At 34.1% G+C, this 12,818-nt stretch overlaps 1 protein-coding gene across 2 annotated transcripts in view; it reads right to left on the bottom strand.

The window, feature by feature from the left end:
* Nucleotides 1–386: 386 nt before the first annotated feature.
* LOC149544392 (histone deacetylase 19-like) overlaps nt 387–12,818 on the bottom strand; it is a 189,862-nt gene continuing 177,430 nt past the window's right edge. For both annotated transcript variants that reach the window (XM_089798829.1, XM_089798830.1), the window contains exons 7-9: nt 1,466–1,526; nt 1,218–1,286; nt 387–1,125 (exon numbers count right to left, since the gene is read on the bottom strand). In XM_089798829.1, coding sequence (XP_089654955.1) covers nt 754–1,125; nt 1,218–1,286; nt 1,466–1,526 — 502 coding nt within the window. In that variant the 3' untranslated portion in view covers nt 387–753. The remainder of the gene's footprint in view (nt 1,126–1,217; nt 1,287–1,465; nt 1,527–12,818) is intronic.

Consider the following 12,818-nt stretch of genomic DNA (forward strand, 5'->3'; position numbering starts at 1 on the left):
AAAAGCTTTGTTAATGGAGAAAGAGGCTAGAAGGTGAAAAAACCAAGGCTGTTGATTATGTTTGTCATCCCCCTGCTAGCATATGATAAAATTACTTGTTTACTAAAGGAATTACTCTACCTTCTTGGTTGTCGTTGCCAAAAATATACGGGAAGAATACTATCACCAAAAAATGCATGTTTAATAAGGCATTAATGCACTGAGTTCTCATGCAATCTTGAGACAAGTTGGAATGCATGGATCAAATCCCACAAAGATTTAAAATTGAAAGAAAGAGAAGAAGGCTTGAATGGTGATCCAATCTAAAAATAATATGCATTAGTCTTTGCAAGGACTGTCATTTTTAATTTTGGCCTGTAGGTTGAGAAGCAGAGGGAACGAGGGCAGGATGCAGAATTTCTGCCATAGATACATCATTATGATACAAGAACCAATTGAAATGAGTGGACTGTTTTAGCCAACAAAGCCTGATTCTGTCTATATGCCTTCATGTTCAGCTAAAATTTTACTCTGGTGTATGTGAACCAAGCATTTTCCACTAAAGCCAAAACAATTCAACAGAAAACCCTCCCATGTTCAAAATACATTTGAAATTTGACAAGCACAAGGAAATTGTTAGTGAAATGATCATTAATTGAATGGGATAGGTTGGGTTGAGAAAATGAACTACATACTGACATGCATCAAAAAACAGGCATATTCTGCAACCCAACTTTGAAATTTGAATCATAAAACACATGAAAATACAGTGATCTAAGAGTTTTCTGGCAGATTTTGAAGCCACGATAAACTCGAGGTTGGAAGATTTGATTCCGAGACAGAAACCCGTCTAGATGGGGGCATTGAATTCGAAGATGACATTTGATTGATAGGTGGTGGAAGAGTGCCAGCCTTTGCAGTTGTCAGCAAAGGTAGTGAACATCCAGGGGTGTTGCCACCTTGCTCTATGGATCGTATGGTTTCCAACATTTGGCATTGGTTGTGGAGTCCATTTGAAATATGGGAATAACATCGCAAAGAAATATTTCCTTGAGATGTAGCACTATCCTGGCCAGAACCATCAGCACCGTCTTGTTCCATGACATCATAAGGCTCCTCATTTTTCTTCGACTCTGTCACCATAGCCTTTGGCAATAAAAAAGAAAACAGAGACGAGGATTATAAATATTCACTATCTTTTAATACACTCTAGCATTGCAAAATTAAATAAATTATACCTCAAGATTTAATCGTTTCAAGATTTCTTTGTTCCTTGTGAGTTCATTGTCAATGGCACTTAAAACTTCCTGCAAATAAAGATGGAAATTGAAGAACAAATCATCAAGGCCCGAAACATATACTCAATAGTAAGCCAAAAAGAAGATTGATTCATTAACCATAAACAGCCATTGAGTAATCAGTGAACAGAAGAGGGTAATACTCCATACAGATCTACCACTATGATAAGCATGCAAAGGCAGTGTACCATGTCAGTGTTTTCTGTGCCAACTTTGTTTGCCATGTGGACACTATTTGCAACATTTAGCCTACAATAAAGAATGAAGCCAAGGAGATATCAAACTCATGATAAAATGTTTTCTTGACATTCTAATTTAAACAATGTTTTAGTGACTACCTTTTTTATCAGTACACTATACTATTCACAAGAACCTCACAGTATCAAATTTAAGTTAACAGGGGTGCACGATATAATTTAATTATGAGATTTTGTAAGAGTTCAGATGCAACTCCGTAGTCTAACTACACAGTACTCAATAACAAGTTCACTCTTCATTAAAAAAGTTAGCGAAAGGTAGGCCAAATAGAAACATGTCATTTATTAGATATTATTTGTTTGAAATGTGTTGAACAGGAAAGCTTCTTCCATCTGATCAGAATTTGGTAACACTGCATGGGAATCTTTGTGGCAAGAATATCTGGCAATTTTATAAAGAAGTAATATGGGTATCTCTCTGTAAATTAAACATTGCATGAAGATAATGCAAGGTTAGTCAAATAATAGTGAATAGATTTCCACAATCCATTAGAGTACTTTGACTGCTGTTTCTGGATTCGATTGTGTTATTATTATTTTCATCGATGACGTTTTGGATCACACTCCATGATCCATCCTCAGGGTGAAGAGAGAAAGCATAACAGGAAAAAAAAAATTAAATAAAAACCAAAAAATCTCCTTATGCTTTCTCTCTTCATCCTGAGGATGGATCACGGAGTGTGATCCGAAATGTCAATGGAAAAAAATAATAATAACAGAACCAAATCCAGAAATTGCATTCAAAGGTTAGTCAAACCAAAGTAATTAATCCAGGGAGGATAGCTTTCAATTTTTTCCTAAATATAATACTGAAGATATTATTCCACGGTTAAAATATGGATTGCAACAAAAAACTCCAGCATGATTTTTCACAAATGGTACCTGCACTTGAAGTAGCTGTCAACATCCCAGGGATGTACCCAAATCCTAATCCACAAATGATTGTATCCAGATAACAGAAACAAAAATCACATAACTCTGATGCTTATGATTTGTTCCCAGGATCATACAGTATTCAACAGATATGAGACGATGATATCCAGAAGTATCCAGTAAGCTTGGATCAGATTCATTGTAGAGAACTGTTTAATAATTAAATGGAGAGATCCTGGAAGTACTGAGAGCTTACATATAAGCAAGTAATCTATGCTCTTGCCCAATGTTTATGTATTTATATGCCAACAGCAGGGAAGATTTGAAGATGTACAATTGCAAACCAACAATGGGCATTAAAGTGAGGCAAATGTGGCAGAAGAGAAACGAGTAATGAAAAAGGACATAACCAACTTCAAAAGTTGGAGAAAAGGTTTGTCACATGTACAAAAAGGCAAATTTGATGCCTCATACTAAAAACTCAGACTTTTATGTTGTTCCTTGTATTATCACAGAACAAATAAAACTGTATTGCAACTCAACCTTCAGGCATATCTTGAACTTCATTAAATATTCAATGTATCTCAAGCCTTATGGTCCCCATTGCTAAGGTTAAGCAATGTTCCTCCTAAGCTGACAGCTAACTTACAACAAAGATATTCCTCTGTTCCCCCATTACTGACATCAGGTAATGTTTCTCCCAAGATAAGTGGCACTCCAGGGATCAAATCCAATAGAGACTCCACAACTCAAAACAGATCTAAGGAGGCACATTGCTTGCCAAGAGGAGTAGATGATTTGAATTGAAACGCCAAGGACACACAAATCTTGATTGCTCATTATTCTGCATAAGCAAGCTCCACAAAAATTCCATCCTATAAACTTTGCCAAAAATTTAGAAATGTGTCATCAATTTTTTGCAAGTTAGCTCACAATCAACAATAACATTAAAAAATAAACACTAATTCGCAACCCAATTGTGCCAAATCAGCAAATTGTTGACAATAGCAATGTTATAGAGTTTACGATTCCACCTAAGAATCAACTTGTATTAGCCCTTGTGGACTAGCATCTCAGCAGGTCAACAACAATTAATGCCTGCCTGGCAGCAACATTGACATAATCACTGTTCAGAACCAGGCACACAGCAGAGCTTCCTAAAATGGCAAGGAATCTTCACTTTTATCTGCCATACTAAGTAAATTAATACAGGCTCAACTCCCCAATGTAATTGTGCCTTTTTCTTTTATACTTGCAAATTATTACTTAATAAGAATTCTCTTGTTATACCAATCTAATGCTTAATAAAAATAAGTTATTGCAACTCAGTGTATGTTTCCTGGTGTATAACTCTTGAATAAAGCTTTGGGGCATAAATATTTTAGCTTGTTGATTTTGCCTACATCCCAATCCAAAGCAATGGCAAAAATCAACACAGAAAGTCCAAAATGTTGCCAACAAATTCTGTAATAATTGCAAATGAAAGATGATTCATTTCCTACCCATAGACAATGACAATGTCAAGTTGACATTAACCTTAATTAATAAAATGTTGGAACCTTGTCATTATATTACAGTGGTTGGTGTCATTCGTTGCTGATAAACAAGGCTGATGGCCTATGATAATTTGCACTCGCAGACCTAGGATGATTGACAATTTCATTGTAACATGAATGTGTCCAATCTCACAAAGCTTTAAGAAAGGAAACATCAAAGGTTTCTCCATTCTCATAAATTTTCTCAATATAGAAAACATTTTGATTTGTAAAAGAAAAAAATGTTTCCAAAAGTCATCTAGCTTGTGGCATTGAATTTGAGAGTCAGATGACCATTCACAAAGGCTAAAAGGCATCAACATAAAGAAATGACGATGTAATACTATTTCAAATACAATAATGAATAATTGTGATATTGCTATCAGGACTAACTGAATAGTTCTTGAGAAATATTGAATAATGTTCCTTCTTTTTGTAGAAAAGGAATCAATGCCTTCAACGACCAGATGACAAATACATATGGTGTTTTGAGAAAATAATGATTTAAGAGAATTCTGATAGCCAATTTGTGGGCCCAAAAGAGGAATGACTAAATGCTAAAGGAAAATATAAATCTTCATTCAAAGGTAATGTGAGAAAGTGTAGAAGAAATGAGAATTGATTTGAAAGTCATAACTCACTGACAGTGGTAATATCAAATTTAAAATAAATGAATGAGGTTAGATCAAATCTAGGCTTCACAAAGGATTCAGTGAGCACTTTGACACTAAGATTAGCACAGAGGTAACTTGAAAAACCTGATTTCTGATAAAGTGAAAAGGAATGGTGTCCACTAACCTTGATATCTAAGTTACGACATATCTCAGATGAATGTGGAACCGATGCAGCTGGTTCGAAATTCATGAGGAAAGCTGTCAACTACAGACATCCAGAGATCAAGAAATTAACAAGGATCTATTTTCCTTGCACCAAAGGGCCAAAAGATCCATTGAGATATTTCTATGAATCCTACCATTAAACAATATTAACAATTCATAAGGATACATGCGAGGGAAAATTTAACTATGAAAAAAGTCCCATTGCTATGCAATTATGCTAGAAGTCATGCAAATAAGCTTCAAAAAAATGTTGGACAAAGATGTTTATACTATTTCAGATAATTACCATAGCAGTCTCTCCATCCTTTTAACTTATTAGTGCCTCCTCTATTAATAGAATATCGCTTTTTGTGTATTCCTTGGATGTTCCTACTTGGTTCCTTCCTTCGAAAATGACCATAAGTAGAGCTGGTAGAAGGGATGTTTACAAACAATAAATTCAATTCACTTTGATCTCCTCTCATATGCAACTCAGCAGTTGCCTGAGATTTTCTTTTTATGTGAAGCATTTCTTACAAGTGAAGGATAATATCTAATGTCATCCTCACTATCTCTAGGGTCAATCATTACATACTTCGTGGTTTCCCCTAGGCCAACTAAGGGTGCGCTCCCACCAAACACAAGTTGACGCAGATCATATTCTTTGTCAAGATTCCACTTTGCTCTCGACATGTAGTGCAGACCGATGAGCTCTTCATTTTCAAATGCCCCATTTACTAAAAGATCCGAAGGAGATACTATACATCTACAAATACTTTGGCAACATCCATTCAAATTTCTTTAGAAATTGTAATATCCCTTAAGAAATATCATATTGAAAATAAAACACATATTATAATTATTCTAGGTTAATTCCAATTCTTAAGGAATTAATATAAAATAATTAATAATCTCTAAAACTATTTCATAAAAGTTATTGTTAAATAAACAAATAAGTGGTTTCCCGAATTCAATTGCACATGGGAACGATGGAATTGCACCTTTAAAAGCACCAAGTTGAGATTGCAGCGATCATCGAAGGCTGGAAATATACAAGTTGAGTAGTTTGAGTATTAAATAAACAAAATGTGTTCCTTTCGTCAATAATCATGGATTCTAACCTAGTGGAGAATTGGCATGAATGAGATGAGTTTCTATTAATAAGTTGGAATCAATAGAAATCAAGTCCTTTCATCAAGGAAACCAACCTGACCTAATGGAAGCATAGGAAATAAATTTCTTTATAGAGATTGATTCATCAGTTGGTGGCAGACAGTCACGAAGGATTCCTTTCATTGGGTGAAATTCCACTTAGCTGAAGAAATTCATAGGCCATTGGACCATTGGAATACAAGTTTTGATGGAAGAGGAGATATTGTGTGCAAGAAAACAATGAAGATATGATTCATCCTGTATAGTATTATCGAACCAAGGGAAGACAAGAATCATTCTATTCTATCGGGAGGTTTATTTGCACAAAATAACTTGTCCTATTAGGCATCATCCTACCCCGTCAGAACAAGACAAATATTGTCTTAGTAGATGACACTTGAAATTGGCTTAAAATAAACTCGTCTTGTATGGCTTTTCAACCACACCAATGTGGAGATCATTATCAGGTGTGACAATAGTTTATTGGACGAGAGACAAAGAAACTGGGTGTGACAACTGCACGGTGTGCTATCAGCCACAAGACTAAATTTAAATGGTTTCAAAGATACGACAGGTTCTCCAAAAACCATACTTCTCAATGCGGGCAAATAATGATACTAGGGATCTCATAACTACATTACTCAAGAGCCAACAAGATATGCAAAACAATGTAAACTGTATGGCAAATTTGATGGCACAATTCATGAACAATAATAGGAATTAGAATTAGAATGATGTAACGGAAATAGGTGAATAGGAGAACCAATTAGTAAATGGGCAACCCGAAAGTTCAACTTCGACAAGACCTTCATACCAACCTTCACTCCTAGAAATCCTTAGCCTAAAAGAGAACCTACCATTAGAGAACTCTAGGAAGAGGTATACTAGGACTAGATACAAGTTGGAGATGAATTTAGAGCATCAATGACTTTTAGAGAATATTTGGATGTCAAGATGAAACATAAGAATAAGGGGCAAAGGGGGTATAATAATGAATTACAAAGGAAGATTGGTAATATGTCCCTTTCTTATTTTGATGGGTTGGGTAAAATCACTAACACAACCTGGATACAAAAACTTGACACATATTTACAATTAAACCCAATGATGGAGGATGAAGCCATTAAATAGGCAACATTACATCTGGAGGGTATTGCCCATGAATGGTGGCATCATGGACAACTTACATTAGGTCATAATAAGATTAACACTTATGTTGTTTTCACAGAAAGGCTTATTGACAGGTTTGATTCTAAGGATCCTAAACTCCATCTCAAAGATTTGACTCTGCTTAGACAAACAAGTACAGTGGAACAATATATTTCAGAATTTGAAAAATAAGTAGTATTAGTAACAAAAATCACTAAGAGGCAGAAAACAGTGATATTTACAGATGGATTATCTGATACTATCAAAGGATGGGTTAAGTCCTTAAATCCTTCTTCCTTGCAGTCAGCCATAAAAAGGGCTAGAGAACCAGAACCCTCTTCTAAACAAAAGATATTTAACAAAGGGCCACTCTCTAAGCCAGATTTTGATAAAAAAACATTTTCCAAACAACACCCCACCCAGAAACAAATTAGAAAAGAAAAGCGAGTTGAACTCAAAAGAAAAAAATTTGTGTTTCAATCGTAAAGAAACATGGGTACCAAGTCATAGATGTTTGGGAAAAGGGAAAATTCACTACATCGAAGTAGTATCAGATAGTGAAGATGGGGAAAACATAGGTCCAAATCAAGAACAAGATACTAAAAGTATAGGACAAGCTTAGGAAGATCCACCAGGGAAGGGTGAAATAGCAAAAATGATGAAAACTCCGCATTTTAATATTTTCAGAGTCAGAAAAGTTTTACAAGGGCAACGAGTCATCATTATCATAGATAGTGGTGCTACACATAATTTCATTGATATTGCTCTTGTCAAAAAGCGAAGCTTGCATATAGTGAAAAATGAAGGTTTTGGTGTCAGGGTAGTAGGTGGTACCACTTTAGTAAGCACACATAAGGTTCCTCAATTAAGAATTACTCATGGTAATTATACAGTAACAAATGATTTTTATGTGGTTGATTTGGCTAACTCTAATGTTATGTTGGGCATTCAATGGTTGATAACTTTGGATAAATATTCAAAGAGTTTCAAACGTTTGGAATTTTCTTTCAAAATCAATGGAAAAAAGGTAATCCTCAGAGGAATGTCAAATGGAGGTCCCCGGGTTGTATTTGCTAACAGAATGGAGGTCATTTTCCATAATGGTGATGTCGCTTGGTCAACACAATGCCTTATCTCTACTAAGGTGACAGGTTTTGAATCTAAACATTATCAAGATGATTTATTGCAAATTTTAGATTCACATAATTTGGTTTTTAGTGATATACCTCCAGGAGTTCTTCAAGATAGAGGATTTGAACATACTATTGAGTTGGACGAAGCGGCAAAGCCAGTTATTACAACTCCTTACAGATATCCTAAAGCATTCATGTAAAGTTTCTTACCAGATTTCAAATTCGATGGCAAATTGATGCACAATTTTATTGCAGGTATGATCATTGTTGATAAAGGATAGATTCGCTCCAAAATCTGTAGAAATTAGTACATAAATAATAGAGATATAATATGCTTGATCTTGAAATGTCCTTTGATCCTTTGATGTGCTTGCATTAATTGATTTCGATGCCTTGTTTACTCGGGTAGATCAGTATATATATCACGTGGAAGTGTGTGGAGATGAATGGTCATGTCTCTGAATGGAGACATGAACATTCATCCTCACACCTATTCAAAGGTAATTAATCATTCACGATTTATTACGGACTTAACCGAAGTATAACAATGTATTACCAAACATTAAGATCTGCGGCCCGATATAAAGGATAGATCGATAGTGATCTAAATATTAAAGGAATCAGAATAAGTTTCGATCATGCCTTAAATGATCTCAGAAAATATATTTATATTTATATATATATATATATATATATCATTGGTTTCAACTGTGCATTGTTCACATACAACAAATATGTATGCATATATGTATAACAATATGTGCATCATATTGTTGCACATATATACATATATGTGTTGATCACAATAATGTCAGACCGAAGCCACATGCTTTAACACTCCCTCTTAGCTAGGGAAGACAAAGTGTGTCTATATATATATAGATATATAAGTTCTTCTTATTTGAAAAGTAACATCCTCTAGATATATTTAAGAAAATCAAGTCTCATGATATTCTTTCCAGTTATGGTGTGTACACAGATATCAAGTCTCGCGATATCCACCATAAAAGTCCATGGTATATCCATAGATATTATGTCACATAATATCCACCATGAATTTGAACATATTGATCTTCAACAAATATCAAGTCACATGATATCTATCAACATGCTCTTTTAACTATCATGATTTTTCCATGAATATCAAGTCACATGATATTCATCATGATAGTAATCTGATAATTATAAAGTTGTCACCTTATATTATTAGAATCAACATTTCATTCTAAAAGATTGTCACCTCTTAATAATGTACATAGGGTAGGCCCATAAGTCATAGTCACACATATGACAAAAGAGTTTACACTTTAAACATCTTTATTAAAATAATACTAATCTACAAAGTTGAGACTCAATCTAATAAACTTATATTTCAACCATACCAAGTTTCTTTTTGAAATGATCAACCTTCACTTTAGGAAGAGCCTTGGTGAGAATGTCAGTTGTTTGATCACCTGTACTAATATATTCCAACTGAACAGCTCTTCTTTCTACCATGTCTCTTGCGTAGTGGTAAGGAATTTCTATATGCTTGGATCTGTCATGAAATACCGGATTCACAGATAACTTGATACAACTTTGGTTATCACAATGAATAGTGGTAGGTATGATAGGCTCATAAAACAAATTAGAAAGCAACTTTCAAAGCCAAACTACTTCTCTAGCTCCCATTGTTGCTGCAATATACTCTACCTTAGTAGAACTCTAAGCAAATGAAGCTTTCTTTCTACAGATCCAAGAGATCATAGCTGATCCTAAGCTGAAACATCCTGATGTGCTTTTCTGGTCTTTTATACTTCCGACCCAATCAGAATCAGTATATCCATGTACCTCCAAGCTAATATTCTCATATTTAAGTTCATACCCAATAGTACCTTGGAGATACCTTAATATATGCTTCAAAGCAACAAGATGAATTTCACAAGGTTCACACATGAACTGACTTAATGCATTAACAACATAGCAAATATCAGGTTGAGTCTTTACAAGATACATCAGGGACCCAATTATTGTATGTATGAAGTGGGATCAACTAGTCTGGATTTAGCACTTGCTTCCTTTAGCCTATGTAAGTTGGTTTCCATAAGTGTTGGCATAGGTCGACAGTCCCACATTCCAAATCTTTTTAAGATATCAACAATATACTTCTTTTGATGCAAAAAGATATTCCCAAACTTTTGACGCACTTCCAAACCAAGAAAGTAATGAAGAATTCCTAAGTCTTTCATTTCAAATTCAAAAGTCAAATCTTTCTTACACTGATTAATGAGATGTTCTTCCCTTGTAATCAAAAGGTCATCAACATAAAGAATTAGAATTAGCATATCACCTTTAGTTACCTTAAAGTAAAGATTTGGATCAGCCACATTCTTGGTGAATCCAACACTTAGAAGGTATTTATCAATCCTTTCATACTAGGCTCAAGGAGCCTGTTTGAGTCCATATAGAGCCCTCTTCAATTTGCATACATAAGAGGTAGCATCATGAGTCACAAATCCCTCTGGTTGTTCCAAGCTAAGTCACAAGGTTCGAGTTTGAGTTCGAGTTCGACAACAATGAAGTTCGGACAAAGTTCGGCAATCAAAAAATCAGAAAAAAATCCGACATTAAATTCGCCTTATGCAATTTTTTTAAAAATATATATATATGCTAATCATTATTAATATATGTTTGAATTTCATGCAAAGAACTGTTAAACTCAAATCTACAAAGCAAAACATAATAAACAAAATAATTTATAATAAATAAATTGATTGATAATAATAAATAAACATATAAATTATTACTCTTTTGTAATTTATAAACTAAAAATTAAATAATAAATACATAATAAAAATATTAATATTTACAGTTTACAAAAATAAATATAATTTTTCGATATAAATATTTAAAGTTAAAAAAAAAGATATATTTCAATATAAAACAAAAATATAACTTTACTACAGTCTACAAGACTACGATTTTATAGTTAGAAAATAGAAAATATAAATATAACCTTACTAAAGTCTACAAGTCTGCAATTTTATAGTTAGAAGATGAAAAACATATCAAATTTATATAATAATAAATTAATAAGAAACTCAAATAAGCAAACTTAAATTAAAATAAAGTTCAAAATTAAAATAAGAAAACTATAATGAAAGTCATATAATAAAGTTATAATAAATCACGATAGTGTAACTCATAGCGAGAGTTTCAGCATTGCCCTGGCAGTACTTGGCGGACAAATCTGGAGACGGACGACTCCAATATGAAGTCAAACGACTCCAAGCTTCCAAAAGCTAACATTCAAACAACTACAATCTGCCCAAAAAATGTGTCGCCCTTAGAAACTTTTCAGCCCTAAGCCGCCGTGGATTGATGCAGTCAAATACAAATGCGTTTATTTAACAAAAATATTAGCCGAAAACCCTTAAAAATGCTGTAAGCCTGCAATAATTCCTTGCCATGTGAATTTTTGGGCGAACTTCAACGGTTTTTATTTGTTTTCTATGGGTTCGCTGAATTTCGAATCTGAAGCCGAAAATTCGGTGAACCCTGTGACATAGGTTCCAAGTACACTTCTTCCTCAATTGTTCTATTTAGAAAAATATTTTTTACATTCATTTGATGGATTTTCTAACCTTTGGCTGCTGCAATGGCTATTATAGCTCTAACTGAGGTATACCTAGCAACTGGTGCAAAAATTTCTTCAAAGTCAATTCCTTCTTTTTGAGAAACCCCTCTAGCCACAAAACGAGCTTTATGTTTTCCAATGCTACCATCTGCAACATACTTAACTTTGAAGAGCCATTTTGAAGAAACAACAGATTTTCCTTTAGGTCTAGGAACTATATCCCAAACATCATTTTTAAGTATTGACTGATATTCTTCCACCATTGCATCTTACCAAGCTGATGTTTAAGTGTTTCTGAAACACTTGAAGGTTCAAGGTTTGGACTCTCACACATGAATGCAGTGCATGTCAATTTTCTATGTCTTTTGATTTCTCGGAAAGGCCCTAACAGTGCTACAAATCCATCTCCTTCCTATATAATTTTCCTTGCCCAAAGTGGTCTTTTAAAATGATCAAGACTCTCTTCTTGAGTCTCAGGAAGAATCTCGGTTTCATTTGAAGTCTCTTCAGGGTACTCCCTCTGAATTTTAGGAACATAAGCCTCTACTTGGGATAAGTCATCTGTATCTAGTTCATCTGAAGTTTTGGCTCTTTTGAGAGCAATATCTTCTTCAAAAATGACATCTCCGCTGAGTTCTATTTGTTTCTATCCAGATATGTAGACTTTGTATCCTTTTACTGTTTCACTAAAACCTATAAGAATTCATTTTCATCCAGTAGGTTCTAACTTTGTCCTTTTCTCCTTAGGTACATGAACATACACAGGATATCCAAATATCCTTAAATGACTAATGTCAGGTTTCTTTCTTGAAAATGCTTCTTCAAGGGTCTTATTGTCCAAATATGAGTCAGGACATATATTCTGAATATAGATTGTTGTATTAGATGCTTCAATCCAAAATGACATGCTCAAGTTTTGATCAAAATTCATAGCCCTAGCAGCTTCTACAATAGTTCTGTTTTTCCTTTCAACAACTCCATTTTGTTGAGGATTATAGGGAATTGTGA

Source organism: Cupressus sempervirens, chromosome 8 (assembly GCF_028749045.1).
Source record: "Cupressus sempervirens isolate cs-2001-9-10 chromosome 8, ASM2874904v1, whole genome shotgun sequence".
Taxonomy (NCBI): Eukaryota; Viridiplantae; Streptophyta; class Pinopsida; order Cupressales; family Cupressaceae; genus Cupressus; species Cupressus sempervirens.